This window comes from Pantherophis guttatus, chromosome 2, assembly GCF_059756535.1.
Source record: "Pantherophis guttatus breed Tessera chromosome 2, ASM5975653v1, whole genome shotgun sequence".
NCBI lineage: Eukaryota > Metazoa > Chordata > Lepidosauria > Squamata > Colubridae > Pantherophis > Pantherophis guttatus.
In genome coordinates, this window is record NC_142064.1 from 261,672,119 (window position 1) to 261,691,638 (window position 19,520).

At 39.2% G+C, this 19,520-nt stretch overlaps 1 protein-coding gene across 1 annotated transcript; it reads right to left on the reverse strand.

The window, feature by feature from the left end:
- Positions 1 to 258: 258 nt before the first annotated feature.
- LOC132712317 (uncharacterized) lies at positions 259 to 17,610 on the reverse strand. Its single transcript, XM_087885230.1, has 4 exons — positions 17,302 to 17,610; positions 10,608 to 11,936; positions 3,346 to 3,364; positions 259 to 2,032 (listed from the first exon to the last, which is right to left on the reverse strand). Exons 2-4 carry the CDS (start codon positions 11,380 to 11,382, stop codon positions 754 to 756), a joined length of 2,073 nt encoding a protein of 690 aa, XP_087741356.1. The 5' UTR covers positions 11,383 to 11,936; positions 17,302 to 17,610; the 3' UTR covers positions 259 to 753.
- Between the last annotated feature and the right edge of the window lie 1,910 nt (positions 17,611 to 19,520).

The window sequence follows — 19,520 nt, forward strand, 5'->3', positions numbered from 1 at the left end:
AAAAGAGAAAGAAAAGAAAAGAAAGAAAAGGAGAATTATAAAAAAAAAGAAAAAAAAGAAAAGGAGAATTAAATATAATTTGATTAAAGTTTTAAAACTCCACATGTTTAAATTTGAAGCCACCTAGTGCTTGAGGCTCAGGACAAACGAACCTCTTGGTTCCTCTGCACACCTGGCCTGTTCCTGGTTGTTGGATGTTGTTCTGCAAAGGTATCATATGAAATATGAACTACTAGGAAAAGAACTGATATATATATATAACATTATCAAATCTTTATTATGGTGAAAGACCAGCACAAAGTTCATGGGATACATTTTGTTTTTTTAAAGAAGAAAACAATTGAGGAATAAGAATAATGATTATTATAAACAGCTAAAAGATATAAAAAAGGAAGTATATATAAAAACAGAAGTTTAAATAGCAATAGCGCTTAGTCTTATATAGTGCTTTACAGCCTTCTCTAAGCGGTTTTACAGAGTCAGCCTCTTGGCCCCAAAAATCTGGGTCCTCATTTTACCGACCTTGGAAGGATGGAAGGCTGAGTCAACCTTGAGCCTGGTGAGATTCAAACTGCCAAATTGCAGTCAGCTGGCAGTCAGCCGAAGTAGCCTGCAGTACTGCACTCTAACCACTGTGCCACTGCTGCTCATTTTTCTCTCCTCCCTTATGTCCAATACTGAGACATGATTCACTAAAGAGAATAAAAATTAAATTGTTAATTTGCATTACCAATGGGAAATCAGAAATGAAAATCAGGGCTTTTCTACACTCAGCACTGTCTGCCTCATGTGGATTTTCTTGTGTGCCTTAAGGGAGGAATAATGTGTGAAACACCGTCCACACTCTGGGCATCTGAAAGGTTTCTCCCCTGTATGTAAACCTAAATGATTTATAAGTTTAGATCTAGTACTGAAACCTTTCCCACATTCTGGGCACTCATATGGTTTTTCTCCTGTGTGAGTCCTATGGTGTACTACCAGGTGGGAATTCTGACTGAAACATTTCCCACAATCAGGACACTCATACGGTTTCTCCCCTGTGTGAGTCCTCTGATGTATCACCAGCTCACAATTTCGACTGAAAGTTTTCCCACATTCGGGACACTCAAACGGTTTTTCTCCTGTGTGAGTCCTCTGGTGGATCACCAGGTGGGAACTACGATTGAAATTTTTTCCACAATCTGGACACTCATAAGGTTTTTCCCCAGTGTGAGTTCTCTGGTGTATCACCAGCCCAGAATTCCGACTGAAACTTTTTCCACAATCAGGACACTCATATGGTTTCTCTCCTGTGTGACTCCTCTGGTGTAGGACAAGGTGGGAATTCCGACTGAAACTTTTCCCACAATCCAGACAATCATAAGGTTTCTCCCCAGTATGAGTCCTTTGGTGTGTCATGAGGTCAGAATTCCGACTGAAACATTTCCCACAACCTGGACACTCATATGGTTTCTCCCCAGTATGAGTCCTCTGGTGTAATACCAGCGCATAATTCCGACTGAAACCTTTCCCACAATCAGGACACTCATACGGCTTCTCCCCTGTGTGAGTCCTCTTATGTATCACTAGGTCAGAATTCTGAATGAAACTTTTTCCACAATCTGGACATTCATATGGTCTTTCTCCCGTGTGTGTTCTCTGATGTATTACCAGGTCAGAATTCTGACTGAAACTTTTCCCACAATCCGGACACTCATACGGTTTCTGTCCTGTGTGCATCCTCTGGTGTATCACCAGATTGGAATTCTGACTGAAACATTTACCACAGTCTGGACACTTGTATGGTTTCTCTCCTGTGTGAGTCCTCTGGTGTATCGTTAGGTTGGTATTCCGACTAAAACCTTTTCCACAATCTGGACACTTATAAGGTTTCTCCCCTGTGTGAGTCCTCTGGTGTATCACCAGATGAGAATTCCGACTGAAAGTTTTCCCACAATCTAGACACCCATATGGTTTCTCCCCCATGTGAATCCTCTTGTGTATCACATTTCCTAAAGCTATTTGCCACATTGAGGGCAGTGGGTGGGCTTTGCTTCAATGTGTGTCCTCTCATGCATTATCGGCTGTGCTCTGCAATCTGTGTTTTACCTACAATATGCATATTGTGGGATTTTTCCACCAAGGATATTTTTGGATTCTCAAGATCAAAAATATTTTGGATCCCTTCTTAGATAGTGCTTTCGTTCAAGCTATTCTTACTTGCTTCACAGGGTGAAGCTTGAATGCCTATCCTACGTGACTATTAAATGACCACTTCCTCCTGCACTGATTTCCACATTATGTCTGCTTTTTCTGAATTGGAAAATAATCCCCCTTGATCTTTTTTTGGAGTGTTTCCTTGAGTTCTACATATTCATTTTTTTCCAACTCAAAACTCTCTTCATCTCTTTTGTCCATTATCTGCTTGGAGAAGTAGAAGTCTTTTGTAGTTTTCTGGAGGCAACGAAAAACACTTTCATTGCTGGCTGGATTTGGTTTCCTTTTAATGCTGCTTGGGATTCTCATTTGTCCGGATTTCTCTTCCTAGCATCTTTTCGGTCTACAAGATTAACGTAAGAGGTTAGTTTAAAAGGTTAGATTGACATATAAGATTTATAAAATGGCAGCAGGAGATGTGAAAACAACAAGAAAGTAAAAACATGCATTATAATGGAAAAAATATATATGCCAAAATGCTAAATTAACTTCTAACCTTAATTGTGATTCATTTGACATATACCGTAAAAGATTAGCAAGAGCCAAGTTCAAATCTCCACACAAACATTAAATTATCTTCTGGACTTCAGTTAAATCAAAATTCTTCAATAACAAATTGGTTATTTTCAAATATACCAGGAAATGTCGAGGCTAGATTATACAGATACGTACATAGATACAAATAGAGATACCCCTATGAATATATGTCTGTTAAAAATCCATGTGTATTTCAGTCTCAAAAATGCCCAAGAGGTGGGTACACTTAAACGTTTGGGTCTAATTTTAGAGGATGGGACAGCTTCAACAGATGAATGGCTTCAATTGATGCATGGTACCCAAAGCATCTGCAAGATATAATCCCCCCTTTTGTGCATGAAACTCCCCAGTTTCCAAGAAAAGAACACATTCTTAAACTGAAGGAGACTTTTTTAAAGTCTCAGCTTTAAAAATTGCATGCACCACCAGCAGAAAATTGCATGCACCACTTTCATAACGACCAGCACTACTGGAACAAAATTTGGGGAAGGAAGGAACATGCAGCAGCACCTGACATGTTTCAGCCTGGTTTCTTCTCTGTTTCTGCAGCGTGGAGGAAACCAAACAGCCCTCCTTGCACCCGGCTTCTCCTCCGACCTGTCCTCGACTCACCTTCCAGCTGTTAAAAGTCCTGGGAAGAGCAGGAGAGGCGTCCTGCACGCCACAGTCCTCCCACGGGTCAGCCGGAAGAGGAGATTCCTCTGTTCTTCTCCTCTCTAGAAATCCAGTACTCTATTGTTTCAACCCCTTTAGGCTCCGTCGCTCCCCCTCCCGTTGGATGTGGGTACTCAGCCACCATCGATGCCGCTCTAATGTATTGATGCTTTCTAGTCGCCGGGTGTTACTCATTTAATAGAGCGCCCGCCATCTAGCGACATAAAGCTGAATTACAGGCTTCTGTCGTTTGCAAGGTTTTTTGTTTGATTACTATGCGCAACATCGATGCAGTCCTACCTACTCCTTTAGCAAGAACTAAACCAAGGGAAAGCATTCTTGGGAGCGATGGGGGAGGGGGAGACGATGGAGTTGCTGGCCTAACTAGATTCAGAAAACGCCAGTTAAACTTTTGGCTCGAATCCAGCGGTGAAATCCATTTTTTTTTACTACCGGTTCTGTGGGTGTGGCTTGGTGTGCGTGGCTTGGTGGGTGTGGCAGGAGAAGGATACTGCAAAATCTCCATTCCCACCCCACTGCAAAATCCCCATTCCCACCCCACTCCAGGGGAAGGTTATTGCAAAATCTCCATTCCCACCCCACTCTGGGGCCAGCCAGAGGTGGTATTTGCTGGTTCTCCGAACTACTCAAAATTTCCGCTACTGGTTCTCCGAACTGCTCAAAATTTCCGCTACCGGTTCTCCAGAACCTGTCAGAACCTGCTGGATTTCACCCCTGCTCTAATCTCTATTTCATGCAGGAATATGAATGAAACAACCCCAATTTATCTTGATTTTTCCCTTTGGGAACTCAAGGTAGCATTTGATTAATAAATAAATAAATAAATAAATAGCATAAAGCACTTCTTAGGTCACATCCTGGACCAAGAAGTAGTTTCATTTAAATCTCCCCTACCCACCTATCTTCCTTCAGGGACATAATTTTGGCCTCTTAATTGGCATCCCAGTATTCCATAGCTCCTGGAAGCTACCTTCACGCCTGACCTAAAACTGACCTGGAACTTCTTTGCAGTTTTAATCTCCTGTTCTTAATTCTTACACCCAATATTTACTTTAGGTGCCTTCAAGATAGACTTCACGCCTGGCAATTGCCTGGACTGATTTCTCTGCAGTTTCCGTGGCAAGGAGTTTCTAAGTGGTCTCCTCATTTCCCGTTTCCTAGACCTGAGAGAGGGACTGGCCAGGTGTGCCCAGTTGGTTTTATGCCTATGGCAGGACTGGAACTGAGCACCTCCCTGTCTGCAACTTGTAGCTTTCACCACTGCACCAAACTGGCTCTTCTTATTCCCCACATTTTATAACCCTCTCATCTGTTCCGGTGGCTCCAACCTTTCAAGATCTAGTCCAACATCTTTGCAGTTAAGTTCCCATTATTCTTCAGAAAATGGACCTTTTTTGCCTTAAATCTGAGCTTCAAACTTTTCTTCTGAGGAAATGGAGTGTTTCTCCAAATGGAGTGGTGGTTTCAAGTCTGGGCCTGGGAACCAGCTTCTCTGGATTGCCCATTGCTGCATTTTATTTCATTTTATGGTAGATAGATGAGATGGATAGATGAATGGATGGACGGATAGATAGATAGATAGATAGATAGATAGATAGATAGATAGATAGATAGATAGATAGATAGATAGATAGATAGATAGATAGATTAGGGATGGACAGAAGATATACAGTGTTTGTAGGTTTTATGGGGTTTAAGTAATCTATTTGTTCTGCTGTAAAGGAGTTATTTGTAGGGATTTCCACTATTTCCCATGTATCAGTTTCATGGTGTCTCTATTGAATGTTTGTCTAATGGGATTCAATTACTGTTCTTTTCTTCTTCTTCTTCTTTCTCTACACTTAATTCTTAAGCATGGCATAAATTGTTATTCCTCTCCCTACGCTCATACCCATTGCTTCTCTTTCTTGCCACCTGGTATTTTGGTTGTCTGTATAAGATACGTCGCAAAAGAAAAAGAAATTGGATCCTTTACAGAATCGAAACAAACAACACTCTTCACAAGGAATTCATGCAGTAGCCATTAAGCCACAAAGTCTTCCAACTTTTTCACCTCCATTGCCTCTGTGCTCATGTCCCATTTTGTTTCCCAAAGACATCAGAATATTGTAGAGTTTGTATCATGGAGTCATCCTCTCAAATATCCAGAGGCTTTTGAGCTATTTCAGGTACTTTCAGAGCCTCAGCATGATAAAATGTGACAACAGATCTGTCCAATAGTGTTACTAAAAAGAGAGAGAATTAAATACACTCTGACATGAATTAAATAGAATTTGATTATTTTAAGATTTAAAATCTTCATTACAGTCAAAGACCAGCATAATGAACGTGGGGTGTATTTAGCTAAAAGGTACAGACATCAAAGTCTAATAATAATAGTAATTATACTATAAAACCAAAGACATGAAAGACGAGCACATATAAAAACAGGAGTATTTAAATGTAGTAGCTGGAGGAGTGGGGCTGTGCAGTGAGCCAGAACACACAGTTGTGGTTGATTGGTGGATCCTGTGTGAGGCAATCTGCTCTGTGATTGGTTGCTCTGAGTGTGGAGGGGGAGTTTCCCTGTTTTCCCGCCTCTTTCTTCTGTGGGCTTTGTGTGCTGTTTTGTGATTTACCTCATGATGCTCCTGCTTGCTTGACAATCTAGTTTGCCGTATATATGACCATTCAAAGTTACAACAGTAAACACTGTAAAAAGTGACTTATGACCATTTTTCACAGTTATGACCATTGCAGCATCCCCATGGTCATGTGATTTACATTAGATGCTTGACAACCATCTCACATTTATGACAGTTGCAGTGTCCTGGGGTCAAATTTCTTTTGCAAATTTCTGACAACCAAAGTCAATGGAGAAACCAGATTCATTTAACAACTGGGTCACTAATTTAACAAGTGCAGTGTCGAGCCTAGCAACCTGCTCGACATCGCTAACGCGTGCTGAAAGCATCGAGGGACATATACATACTTGGTGGTGGTGGCACTGGGTGAAGGCGGCCGTATGCGGGGTGTGGGGTGGTGGTATCGGGTGCGACGGGATTAGGGCCATTCCGGAGGACACAGCGGCAGCACCTTCCAGAACATGCTGAAGACCAATTACGCCCCTAGAAGAGGGGCGTGGTAATAAACAAGGGCGCGATCTACGCCACTAAAAGAGGGGCGTGGTAACAAACAAGGGCGCGGTCCTAATGGGTTAATGGAAAGATGGGCTATATAAACGCCCCATTCTTGGTGTAATGTAGCGCCGATTTCAATCGTGTTTATGAATCACAGTGTGTAGCCGGATGCGGATGCGAATAAACCAGCGTGCCAAAAGAGCTGAATAAGGCTGTAGCTGTGTTTTGATTGCGTCTCGCACGGCATTCCTGAGATGCAGTGATTCACTTAACAAATGTGGCAAGAAAAGTCATAAAATGGTGCAGAACTCACTTAACAAGTTTCTCACTTAGTAACATAAATTTTGGGCTCAATTGTGGTCGTAAGTTGAGGACTACCTGCATAGTATGTAATAACAGGGTTACTATCTGAAAGTAGTAGGGAACTGTAGAACTGTCCTGTGTGCCCTGAGTATCTATGTAGTACTGGAAAAATAAGCCTTGTACAAACGTCTCTGTAATACAGCCACTGGAGAAACATGTGCTCTGTTATTTCTGTGTCCAGAGCCATGGGGACATTGTGTTATAACCTGAATTGAATTACTGAAATGAACACACCTAGAATACTGCATCCAGTTTCGGTCATCACACTATAAAAAAGATGTTGAAACTCAAAGTGCAGAGGAGAGCAACCAGGATTAGGGGACCGGAGACTAAAACATATGAAGAACGGTTGCAGAAACTGGGCATGGCTAGTCTAGTGAAGAGAAGGACCAGGGGAGACATGATAGCAGTCTTCCAATATTTGAGGGGCTGCCACAGAGAGGAGGGGATCAAGCTATTTTCCAAAGCTCCTGAAGGCCAGACAAGGAATAATGGATGGAAACTGAACAAGGAGAGATTCAATCTGGAAATGAGACATTTTCTGACAGTGAGAGTAATCAACCAATGGAACTTGGTTTGCCTTCGGAAGTTGTGGGAGCTTCATCACTGGAAGCTTTCAAGAAGAGATTGGATTGCCATTTGTCAGAAATGGTGTAGGGTTTCCGGCTTGGGCGGTGAGTTGGACTAGATGACCTACAAGGTCCCTTCCAACTCAATCTAATCTAATCTAAAAATAAAATTGGTGTCTTCCAAACTCAGCAAAATGTTTAGCATCTTGACAGCACTATCACAACTTCAACCTTCAAAAGATAATGAGGCATGTTCAAGCAAAGGGGATCACAGGAGTTGCTCATAAACTTGAAGATCCTACGCTCAAAAACCACAACCTCTTTCTCTATAATATTGCAACAGCATTTGCATATCAAGTTCAACAACCTTTACTGTGAATTTTTTGTGCTCTTCTCATTGCCCCAAACCTCCCTCAAACATTCTCCATTCCGTGCTTCATAGCTCACAATTTGAACAGGGATTCTTCTTGCCCTGATTTTCTGAAAGTTAGGAAAGAAACTCTGAATCCTTTTTATTTCTCTTCTGCCATCACTTCATATTTGTGGAGCTACAATTGGTAAGTAAATCATAGTGTTCCTATCTTCCAATATATTTTTTTCAGGATGTGAAGGTTTCTAAAAAAAACCTTGGTGTTGCTTTTCTATTATCTCTCTTGTTCAATGTGCAAAAAACATTCCAAAAAACCTTTTGGCAGCAATTATTCTATTTTTGCCAAAGGAAATATCCACTACATTTTCCTGATAGCAACACACAAGTAGTTAACTTTATCCATTTTTATTTCTTTTCTCTCTCCTTTCATGCCTAATACTGAGAGATGTTTGGCTAAACAGAATCAGGTCAATAATTAAATCCTTAACTTCTCAGGTGAACTTGCAAAGGCAGATCAAAAAAGAAATTCAAGCTTTACTCTTTTTTCTTTTTTTTTTTTGTAGAAATTTTTTATTGTTTCCAACATAAACATAAACAAGAAATTTTTTTCTAGAATGAAGTCTTGGTCCGGTCACAAATGGGTATACTAGTTTAACAAATGAGAACAAACAATTTTAACATAAATTCCAACATCTTAATAAATCTTTCTATTATCTCATCATACATCTTAATCTCCTACTAAAGCAAAGCTCATTTTTATATTCAATTATAAATCAAAATTCAATACCTCTCTAATTTTTTTTTCTCTTGCTCCTTTTAACATCATCTTTAAACACAAAAACAATCTAATCTATTAATCTATATATTTACCTTACAATTTTATCACCACAAATCTTAATTTCCAAATGTATACAACTCAATTTTTATTTCAATTTATTAATCAAAATTTCTATTTTTCTCATTTTCTAGACCCAATTCATCCTATCATGTTCTTAAACTTTTACACAGACATCTCAAAATTTACTATTTCATTTTAATTATCACCCAACATTTTCACCCCTTATTAATAATTATTCTTCAATGTATTCTCCTCATTCTCCTCCATCCCTCCACCTATTATTTGGCTGATTTACAGCATAACATATTTTGGCTGAGTTTTCAGCATATTTTCCTCCATAACTCCACCTGTTATTTGGCTGATTACCAGCATTTTCCACTGTTTTGGCTGATTTCCAACATACTTTGTTTTGGCTGATTAACAGCATTCTCCTCCATAATTCCACCTATTATTTGGCTGATTTCCAGCATTACATTATTTTGGCTGAGTTTTCAGCATATTCTCCTCCATTAACTCCAACTACTATTCTGCTAACTTATTTTAAAATTTTCTTTTTCAATATGTTGTCTTATTAATCCACTGTTTCCAACTATACTCTTCCAGGGTGTGTCCTCATTTATTTCTTAATATTAATCATTTCCAACATGTGTTAAATGCAATACAATTATGACTTCCATCTGTGTACCTTAGTATATCATCTATAATCATTAACAATTGATCATAATTATCAGCCACCACTTTGTTATCAAATTAAAACTAAAACATGTTACAAGTTATGCTTTTATGAAAACATCACTTTTAGTCACCTTAACTTCCCACTTCTATTTTAATTATCTTTCTATCTTTGTTTACCATAAAGACTTGTTTTTATTTAAAGCTCACTTAAACTTTGAACCATTTAAACAATTAAACATTCAAACATTGCTATCTGATTTATCTATTTTGGTTCCTCGTTTCCTTATCTGTCCATGAGCATTTCAATTCAAAGTCAATACTTCATGCTTAAAACTCTGCATATCCTTTTTAATTCTATTATAAAGTCTGTTTCCAGTAAAACATCAGCTTCTCCACTTCTGTTCCTGTGCCAAGCCTTTTGTTGCTGCGCCAGTTAGTTAAAAGTTTATTAGTCATTGTATTTCTTCTTTCTTTGTAAAGCCATTAAACAACAGAATAGGAATCTCCAAAATTCAACAAACCATAGTTCTTTTCAAAGTAATCCACAATATGTAACAAGTCAAATAGGTTCTTTTCAGGAAAAAACAAGTTTCCGCAATCAACACTTGCACTTAGTCACAGCTTCAATCGCCATTTTGAAACATTTATGTAGCAATCCGTTTGATCTCTTTGTCTGGCTTTTAGAGATGGTGAATCCTTAATTATCGCTTTTCAAATTCATTTCGGTTTTAACAAGAAAGTTCAAATAGCCAGCTCTATTTACTTAATGAGCAGTTCATTCCAATCAATCAGTGGTGAAGTAAAGTTCTTAAAGGTTCTTTAACTTCTTTCCTTATTTTAGAAAAACTTCAAGCCCCTCAGATCATTAGCTGCTAGGTAAGGTTGGGGGTCCTATTTGTAAATAACCTTATTAACACGTTGTTTCTCGCCTGGGTTGGTGTCACTCACACGGCTCTGAAGCACATTGTCCTTCCTTCCTTCCTCCTGCGCATTGCTTGTCCCAATTTGTCGCAATCTCGAGGCAGCCGCCATGGCTGTTGTCCCCCGCTGCTGACTTAGAGGGTTGCCTCTGGCCTCCGAGGAACTTGCCTGTTCCTCTGGGCCGCCCAAGGGGTCCCTCTCTGTTCCCCTGTCCCTTCAGGACAGGGTAGGTCCGCAGACCTGTCAGCGGCAGTTAGCCAGTCAGGGTTTTGGCAGGGCTCATTAGAGCCCCACCATTTCCCCGACTGCATCGCTGTGACGCCAAACTGGAAGTCAAGCTTTACTCTTCAGCTTCCGGGTCATGTGGATTTTCTTATGTTTAATAAGGGAGGAAGTTTGTGAAAAGCACTTTCCACACTCTGGACACTTGAAAGGTTTCTCCCCTGTGTGCAAACCTACATGATTTATAAGGTTAGTCCTAGTACTGAAACTTTTCCCACAATCAGGACACTCATATGGCTTCTCCCCTGTGTGAGTCCTCTGGTGTATCACAAGATTGGAATTATGACTGAAACCTTTCCCACAATCTGGACATTCATAGGGTTTTTCTCCTGTGTGAATCCTCTGGTGTATCATCAGGTTGGAATTATGACTGAAACCTTTCCCACAATCTGGACACTCATATGGTTTCTCTCCTCTGTGAGTCCTTTGGTGTTTCACAAGATTGGAATTATTACTGAAACCTTTCCCACAATCTGGACATTCATAGGGTTTTTCTCCTGTGTGAATCCTCTGGTGCATTGCAAGGGTGAAATTATGACTGAAACGTGTCCCACAATCTGGACACTCATACTGTTTCTGTCCTGTGTGTATCCTCTGGTGTATTACCAGATTGGAATTCTGACTGAAACTTTTGCCACAGTCTGGACACTTATATGGTTTCTCACCCGTGTGAGTCCTCTGGTGTATGGTCAGGTTGGAATTATGACTGAAACCTTTTCCACAATCCGGACACTCATATTGTTTCTCCCTTGTGTGAGTCCTCTGGTGTATCACCAGGTGAGAATTCTGACTGAAAGTTTGCCCACAATCTAGACACCCATATGGTTTCTCTTCCATTGAATCCTCTTGTGTATCACATTTCCTAAAGCTATTTGCCACATTGAGGGCAGTGGGTGGGCTTTTCCTCAGTGTGTGTCCTCTTGTGCATAATCAGCTGTGCTCTGCAATCTGTGTTTTACCTACAATATGCATATTGTGGAATTTTTCCACCAAGGATATTTTTGGATTCTCAAGATCAAAAATGTTTTGGATCCCTTCTTGGATAGTGCTTTCATTCAGAATACTCTTACTTGCTTCACAGGGTGAAGTTTGAATGCCTGCTTATCTTATATGATTATCATGACCACTTCCTCCTGCACTGATTCCAGATTACTTCTCCTTTTTCTGAATTTGAAAATAATCCCCCTTGACCTTTTTTTGGAGTGTTTGTTTGAGTTCTACATATTAAGTTTTTTTCAACTCAAAACTCTCTTCATATTCTCTCTTTTGTCTGTCACTTGCCTGAAGAAGACTTTTGTAGTGCACTTTCATTGCTGGCTGGATTTGGTTTCTTTTTAATGCTGCTTGGGATTCTCACTTGTCCAGAATTCTCTTCCTAGCATCTTTTCGGTCTACAAGATTGACATAAAAGATTGATAAAATGGGTGCAGAAGATGTGAAAATAGCAAGAAGAAAAAAATATGCATTACAATAAATTAAAATACTAAATTAACATCTAACATTAACTATGATTCATTTGACATATAGAAGACTAGTGAGTTCAAACATCCACACAAACATTAAATTCTCTTCTGGACTTTGGTAAATCAAAATTCTTCAATAACGAATTTGTTATTTTCAAATATATCAGGAAATGTTGAGGCTAGATTATTAAAATCGCACAAACAGATTCAAAATGGTGTGTCAAAGTTGGAATCCAAATTTGATGAACTTGTAAAGGGAACTCCGGGAAGAAATTAAGGATTTGAAAGGAGATATGAAAGAGGTGAAAGCCAGAGTAGACTGTGTGGAGCATGGACTGGAGAAAACTAATGCTATGACTGGAGCTAGTTGAGATTACAGACTTGGAAGCTCAGATTAAAGGAAGCTCAATTAAGATTTTGTGGAATACCTGAACAACCAGGAGAAGAAATCAGAGTAATGATGGTAAAGGCCTTGGCTCAGTTAACTAATAAAGGGGAAGGAGAAATGAATCTTGACCTGGATAAGACATATAGAATAAACTCCAGATTTGCTGCCATGAAAAAGCTACCAAGAGATGTTCTAGTTCACTTTGCAAGAAAAATAACAAGGGATCAGGCACAGCTGTTCCCCACCCCCTCACTGTTCAATTACCTAGCGAAGTGCTCATTTGGTGTGTACTGTGCATGCGCATGGAGTGTGCTTTTGGTATGTGCTGTGCATGCACGCGTGCAGGATGCTTTTCGTGCACTCCGCACATGCGAGGGCAGTGAACCGGTGGTGATCTGCGGACGATTTCACCCCCGGGTTAAACCCTCACAGGGTAAACTACCTAAGACTTTTTTTGAGATGACGGACAACTTAGTATTAATTTAATTTAATTTAATTTAATTTAATTTAATTTAATTTAATTTAATTTAATTTAATTTAATTTAATTTAATAATTTAATTTAATTTAATTTAATTTAATTTAATTTAATTTAATTTAATTTAATTTAATTTAATTTAATTTAATTTAATTATTAATTTAATTTGATTTGATTTGATTTGATTTGATTTGATTTGATTTGATTTGATTTGATTTGATTTGATTTGATTTATATGCCGCCCTTCTCCGGAGACTCAGGGCGGCTTACAATGTGCTCAGCAATAGCCTTCATCCTTTTGTATATTTATACAAAGTCAGCTTATTGCCCCCACAACTGGGTCCTCAATTTACCTACCTTAGAAAGGATGGAAGGCTGAATCAACTTTGAGCCTTGGCGAGATTCGAACCTGCAGTAATTGCAGGCAGCTGGTCTTAATAACCAGCTTAATAACAGGGTGCCTTAGACCACTGTACTACCAAGGCTCTTAGTGGACTCTTGGAGATATAAAAATGGAGATGCCAGAGAATATACCTTCTTTTCTGAAAGACATAAAACTTTTTTCAAGGATTGATATGATATGGATATCTAAAAACTATGCAAATAAAATTTTGAAAGTGGACATTCTGCCGAAATCTTTCTCAGACTATAATCCAGTGCTTTTGGTTTTAAGAGGCAAGAGTTCGAGTTTCAGATGGAGACTAAACGAAGCTATTTTGCATAAGGATAGGATTGTAAAAGAATGTAAAAAGAAATTGCAGGAATACTTAGAGAATCATTTGGGAAAAGAGACAAGCTTAACGATTGTATGGGATGCTAGTAAAGCAGTCATGAGGGGCTATTTTATACAGTACAATCGGATAGAGAAGAAAAAAATCCCAGTAAAAGCCACAAAGGATAATGGATGAAATTAGACAGAAATAAATACTGTTGCAAAAAACATAGATACTAAAATGTTACACCATATTAAACTGCTATGGCAACAATTATCTATGTTAACTGTACAGGAAATTGAAAAACTATGCTGATTAAGAATATGCCGTCTCAGGATAATGATGTATTCATTTAAAAATCAGGCTTTAGGGTTGAGAAAGAGGTGAAATACTTAGGGGTTAAGTTGACAAATACAAATATAAAATTGTTTGAAAATAATTATGTCCCTTTTGGAGGGACATTAAACAAGATTTACAAACATGGAATAAATTGCATTTATCATTACTGGGAAGAATCTCAGTAATTAAGATGAATATTTTACCAAAGATTTTTTTTTTATTTCAGACATTACCAATACTTACAACTGATAACCCATTTAAACAATGGCAAGGGAAAAAACCAAAAATAGCTTAGATATAAGCTATTGCAAGATGCTAAGGAAAGAGGGGGGGTTGGGCTACCAGATATGAAATTGTATTTTGATGCGTGCTGCATGACCTGGGCAAAAGAATGGGTGAGTTTACAAAACAAGAGGTTACTCGAATTAGAGGGACATGAATTAAGGTTTGGATGGCATGGCTACTTATGGTATGACAAAAGTAAAGTTAATGTTGATTTTAATAACCATTTTGTTAAGACGTGCCATATTAAGAGTTTGGAATAAATATAAAACAAGGCTCTCTACGAAGTTGCCTCTCTGGGTTTCACCGCAGGAAGCCTTTTTTAGAAAATAAATGGTGGCAAAGCCAGATTGGTTGATGTATGGTAAAATTTTATCTTTCAATTCTGGTGACCCAATACTATTTATTTATTTTATTTTATTTATTTATTTGATTTGATTTGATTTCTATACCGCCCTACTCCCAAAGGACTCAGGGCGGTGCACAGCCAAACAATAAAACACATACATACAAAATTTAAAAGTAGAATAAAATCAAATTAAATAATTTTGGCCCCGACAAATTTAAAACCCCAAACTTTTAAAACCAATTTAAAATTGAATGTATAAAATACTAAAAGATATTTAAAAATTAAAAATCTTTTATAAAAGAGGGAGAAAATTAGGCCAGGCCCGCCTGGTGAAATAGTAAGGTCTTTAAAGCGCGGCGGAAGGTGCGCAGATCCGGGATCCTCCGTATCTCTGGGGGGAGCTCGTTCCAGATAGTAGGTGCCCCACAGAGAAGGCTCTCCCCCTGGGGGCCGCCAGTCGGCATTGTTTGGCTAAAGCGGAGGTACTAAAGCCGAGTACTAAAGCCGAGGGAAGAATTTGAATCAGAAGGTTATATTTGCCATTGGATTACTTATCAGCAACTGAAAGAAATGTTTAAATTGGATAAAAATGCTATGGTTTTGATTTTGTTAAAAATGACTTTCTCTCGGCTTTTCTTTCCTGCCTGTGCTGGCCGAGTTAAACACACAACTCAAACTATGATTTAACTCATTTAATGACAGCTACTCGACAGACGATAAGCAAATGCCGGCTCTCTATACAAGAAATAAAGCTGGAGCTTTCCCCGGTTGCTGGCATATGACATCATCGGTCTGTGTTTACAGCTTCAGGTCGGGCTGTTCCAACTCTCCGGCACAGGATTCCTACCTCCCAATATCCCACAAACAGCTGTACTGAACCCTATTAATCCCACCACCAACATTGCTACCGCTATCGCCCGATTCTCGCCACCATTACCAACACCCGTGTTTATTATTCTGGCATTAATATGTTCGGCCAGCTGGTTTTCCACACGGAGTGCCCCTCTTATTCGGTAAGTTGTCGAGGGTGCTCGATACTTTCATTATGTGGTGACGATGAACATATTATTGCTAAGATTTATAAAATGTTATTGAAACTGAACTTAGAAAATGAACATATAAAACATTGTATGATTCAGTGGGCAAGGAATTTTGGATATAATGTGATGCTTGAACAATGGAAAAGTATATGGATGAAAGGTTTAAAATTTACATTAAATTATAATTTAAGAGAGATGTTCTATTGCTTGTATCTAACACCAGATAAGCTATCTAAGACGTATAAAGGTATGTCAAATGAATGTTGGAAATGGAAGAATAAAGAAGGGACTTTTTACCATGTATGGTGGACATGCGATAAAATAAAAAAAATTTGCAGTATGATTCACACTCTTAATACAGAAAATCCTGAAAATGGAGATAGAAATGAAACCAGAACTTTTCCTTTTGGGACTAATGGAAAAAGAACTGGAGAAAAAAAATGGAACTTTGTTACTATACATGTTGACAGAAGCAAGACTGCTATATGCACAAAAATGGAAAGACACTTTGACACCTACCACGGAGGAAGGGCTGCAGAAGTTGATGGGAATTGGCTGAAATGGCAAAACTGACTACACTGATTAAAGAAAAGAACATAAGTACTTTTGTTTCCCAAGGGACGCGGTGGCTCACAAGGGATGGGGTGGCTCAGTGGCTAAGACACTGAGCTTGTCAATCGAAAGGTCGGCAGTTCAGTGGTTCGAATCACTAGTGCCGCGTAACAGGGTGAGCTCCCGTTACTTGTCTCAGCTTCTGCCAACCTAGCAGTTTGAAAGCACGTAAAAAATGCAAGTAGAAAAATAAGGACCACCTTTGGTAGGAAGGTAACAACGTTCCATGTGCCTTTGGCATTTAGTCATTGCGGCCACATGACCACGGAGACTACTTCGGACAGTGCTGGCTCTTCGGCTTTGAAACGGAGATGAGCACCACCCCCTAGAGTCAGGAACGACTAGCACATATGTGCAAGGGGAACCTTTACCTTTTTTTACTTTTGTTTCCATATGGAAACCGTTTCCAAATTTAGTGCTTGATTGGAAAAAAATGTAACTTTAACTTTTATAGATTAGATTGATAGATCTTTATAGAAATGACTTGTTCATATTGTTATGGAAAAACAAAAAGTTGTGACTTGAAGCTAATGCCTTATTTTACTGCAACAGAGAGAGTAGGAAGTTGATGCTTCTTTTTCTTTTCTTTTTCCTACCCTTTCCCACTTTTCTTTCCCTTTCCCTTCCTCCCTTCATGTTCCTCTATTCTTTTATATTTTGTATTTTATAATGCTTAATAATTTAATAAAAAACGTTTGGTTTTTTTTTAAAAAAAAGAAATGTTGAGGTTAGATTATACAGATGTGGACATAAAGATTGGCCTACGAATATATGTCTGTTAAAAGTCCATGTGTATTTCAGCCTCAAAAATGTCCTAGAAGAGGGTACATTCAAACGTTTGGGTCTAATTTTAGAAGATGGGATGGCTTCAACAGATGAGGGGCTTTAATTGATGCATGGTACCCAAAGCATCTGCAAGATATAATCCCCACTTTTGTGCATGAAACTCCCCCGTTTCCAAGAAAAGAACACATTCTTAAACTGAAGGAGACTTTTTTAAATCTCCCGACCAGCGGAAAATTGCATGCACCACTTTCATAACGACCAGCACCACTGGAACAAAATTTGGGGAGGGAAGGAACATGCAGCAGCACCTGACATGTTTCAGCCTGGTTTCTTCTCTGCTTCTGCAGCCTGGAGGAAACCAAACAGCCCTCCTTGCACCCGGCTTCTCCTCCGACCTGTCCTCGACTCACCTTCCAGCTGCTAAAAGTCCTGGGAAGAGCAGGAGAGGCGTCCTGCACGCCACAGTCCTCCCACGGGTCAGCCGGAAGAGGAGATTCCTCTGTCCTTCTCCTCTCTAGAAATCCAGTACTCTATTGTTTCAACCTCTTTAGGCTCCGTCGCTCCCCCTCCCGTTGGATGTGGGTACTCAGCCACCATCGATGCCGCTCTACGGTATTAACCCGCTTTCTAGTCGCCGGGTGTTTAATAGAGCGCTCGCCACCTAGCGACATAAAGTTGAATTACAAAGCTCCTGTCGTTTGCAAGGTTTTTGATTGATTACGCGACAATGCACTCATAGCTACTTCAACTGAAGCAAGAACTAAACCAAGGAAAAGCATTACTTGTCGGGAGTGGGAGAGACAGGGAGGTATACGATCCTGGAGTTGCTGGCCCAACTAGAGTCCGAAAATCACAGTTCAGATGTTGGCTCTAATCTAAGGTGACCAGATTTTAACATTGGTAAAGAGGGACATTGTGGGCGTGGCTTATTTTGTGGGCGTGGCTAGCTGGTCATGTGACTGGGTGGGCGTGACTAGCTGGTCATGTGACCGGGTGGCCATGGCTATGTGTATAGGGTAAGGTGAACAGATTTTAACATTGGTAAGAAGGACACCATTGTGGGCGTGACTTATTGTGTGGGCGTGGCTTGGAGGCCATGTGACTGGGTGGGCGTGGCTAGCTGGTCATGTGACCGGGTGGCCATGGCTATGTGTATAGGGACTACTCAGAGGGCTGAAAAGTCATTTCTGACAGGTCCTCACACTTTTGACTGGTCCTCACACTTATGACCATCCTCACATTTATGCCCGTGCAGTATTCTTAACAACCATGTCACTCATTTCACAACTGCTTCTCTTCACCATGGTGACAAGATAGGGCAAAAACGTAAAATGTGAGGACAGTCGTAAATTCGAGGACTGGTCAAAAGTGTGAGGACCAGTCAAAAATAACTTTTTCAGCCCTCTGAGTAATCCATATGCACAAAAGGACTAACCAGAGGGCTGAAAAAAGTCATTTCTGACAGGTCCTCGCACTTTTGACTGGTCCTCACACTTATGACCATCCTCATATTTATGCCCGTGCAGCATTCTTAACAACCATGTCACTCATTTCACAACTGCTTCTCTTCACCATGATGACAAGATAGGGCAAAAACGTAAAATGTGAGGACAGTCGTAAATTCGAGGACTGGTCAAAAGTGTGAGGACCAGTCAAAAATAACTTTTTCAGCCCTCTGAGTAGTCCATATGCATAAAAGGATACAGCAATAGAGAGGGATGAAGGAAGGGAAGGGAAATTAGAGTAGGAGTGAGGGTAAGAGTGGGAGGAAGAGAGGAGGAGAAGGAGAAAGGAAGAGGAAGTAGGGAGGAGAAGAAGAGGGGGGGAAGAGAAAGTAAGAAGGAAAGAAAAAAGAGAGGTGGTAGGTTTGAGGAGAAAGATTGCTGTACAATAAAAAAGATGAAAGGGAAGAAAGCCAACCCCAAACAAATATAAAGATATTAAGATAAAGAATGAATGGTTAAACTTTAAAGAATAAAAGAGAACAAATATGAATAAATAGCAGTAATTAGAAACACACATACAAACATACAATTTATTTTCTTTGAACAGAGTATTTGGCCGGTTCACAAATTTAAACAGTGTTTAGTCACTTCAATTAAATTTACAATTTCTATATTTCCTTTTTGCCATATTTATTCCTCATCTATTTTTTTAAAAAAACCAATATTACCCTTCATCCTCATCTCTAATCTTAATCAAATTCAATTTTTCCCTTCTATTCTATATTATACCTCTTCCCATTGTCATCTATTTTTATATCCATCCTCACATTGTTTAATTATGTAATACAGTTGTTTAATACAAATTCAACATTTTAATATAAATCAATTAGTTATAAAACTATCTTTTTTGTATATTAATCAATATGAACATGAATATTCCAATTATTTCCATGCAATCCAATTTCTTACAAATCAATTAATTATATTTACCAATAATAATAAACCAAATAATTTCCCCCATATATTCCTCAGAACCACAACTTAACCATTTCTGCTTTCAATACAATATACAATTAATAGTA

Bases quoted from the DNA above. Each gene is read 5' to 3' on its own strand.
- LOC132712317 (XM_087885230.1), bottom strand. From the start codon at position 11,382: ATGGAAGAGAAACCATATGGGTGTCTAGATTGTGGGCAAACTTTCAGT.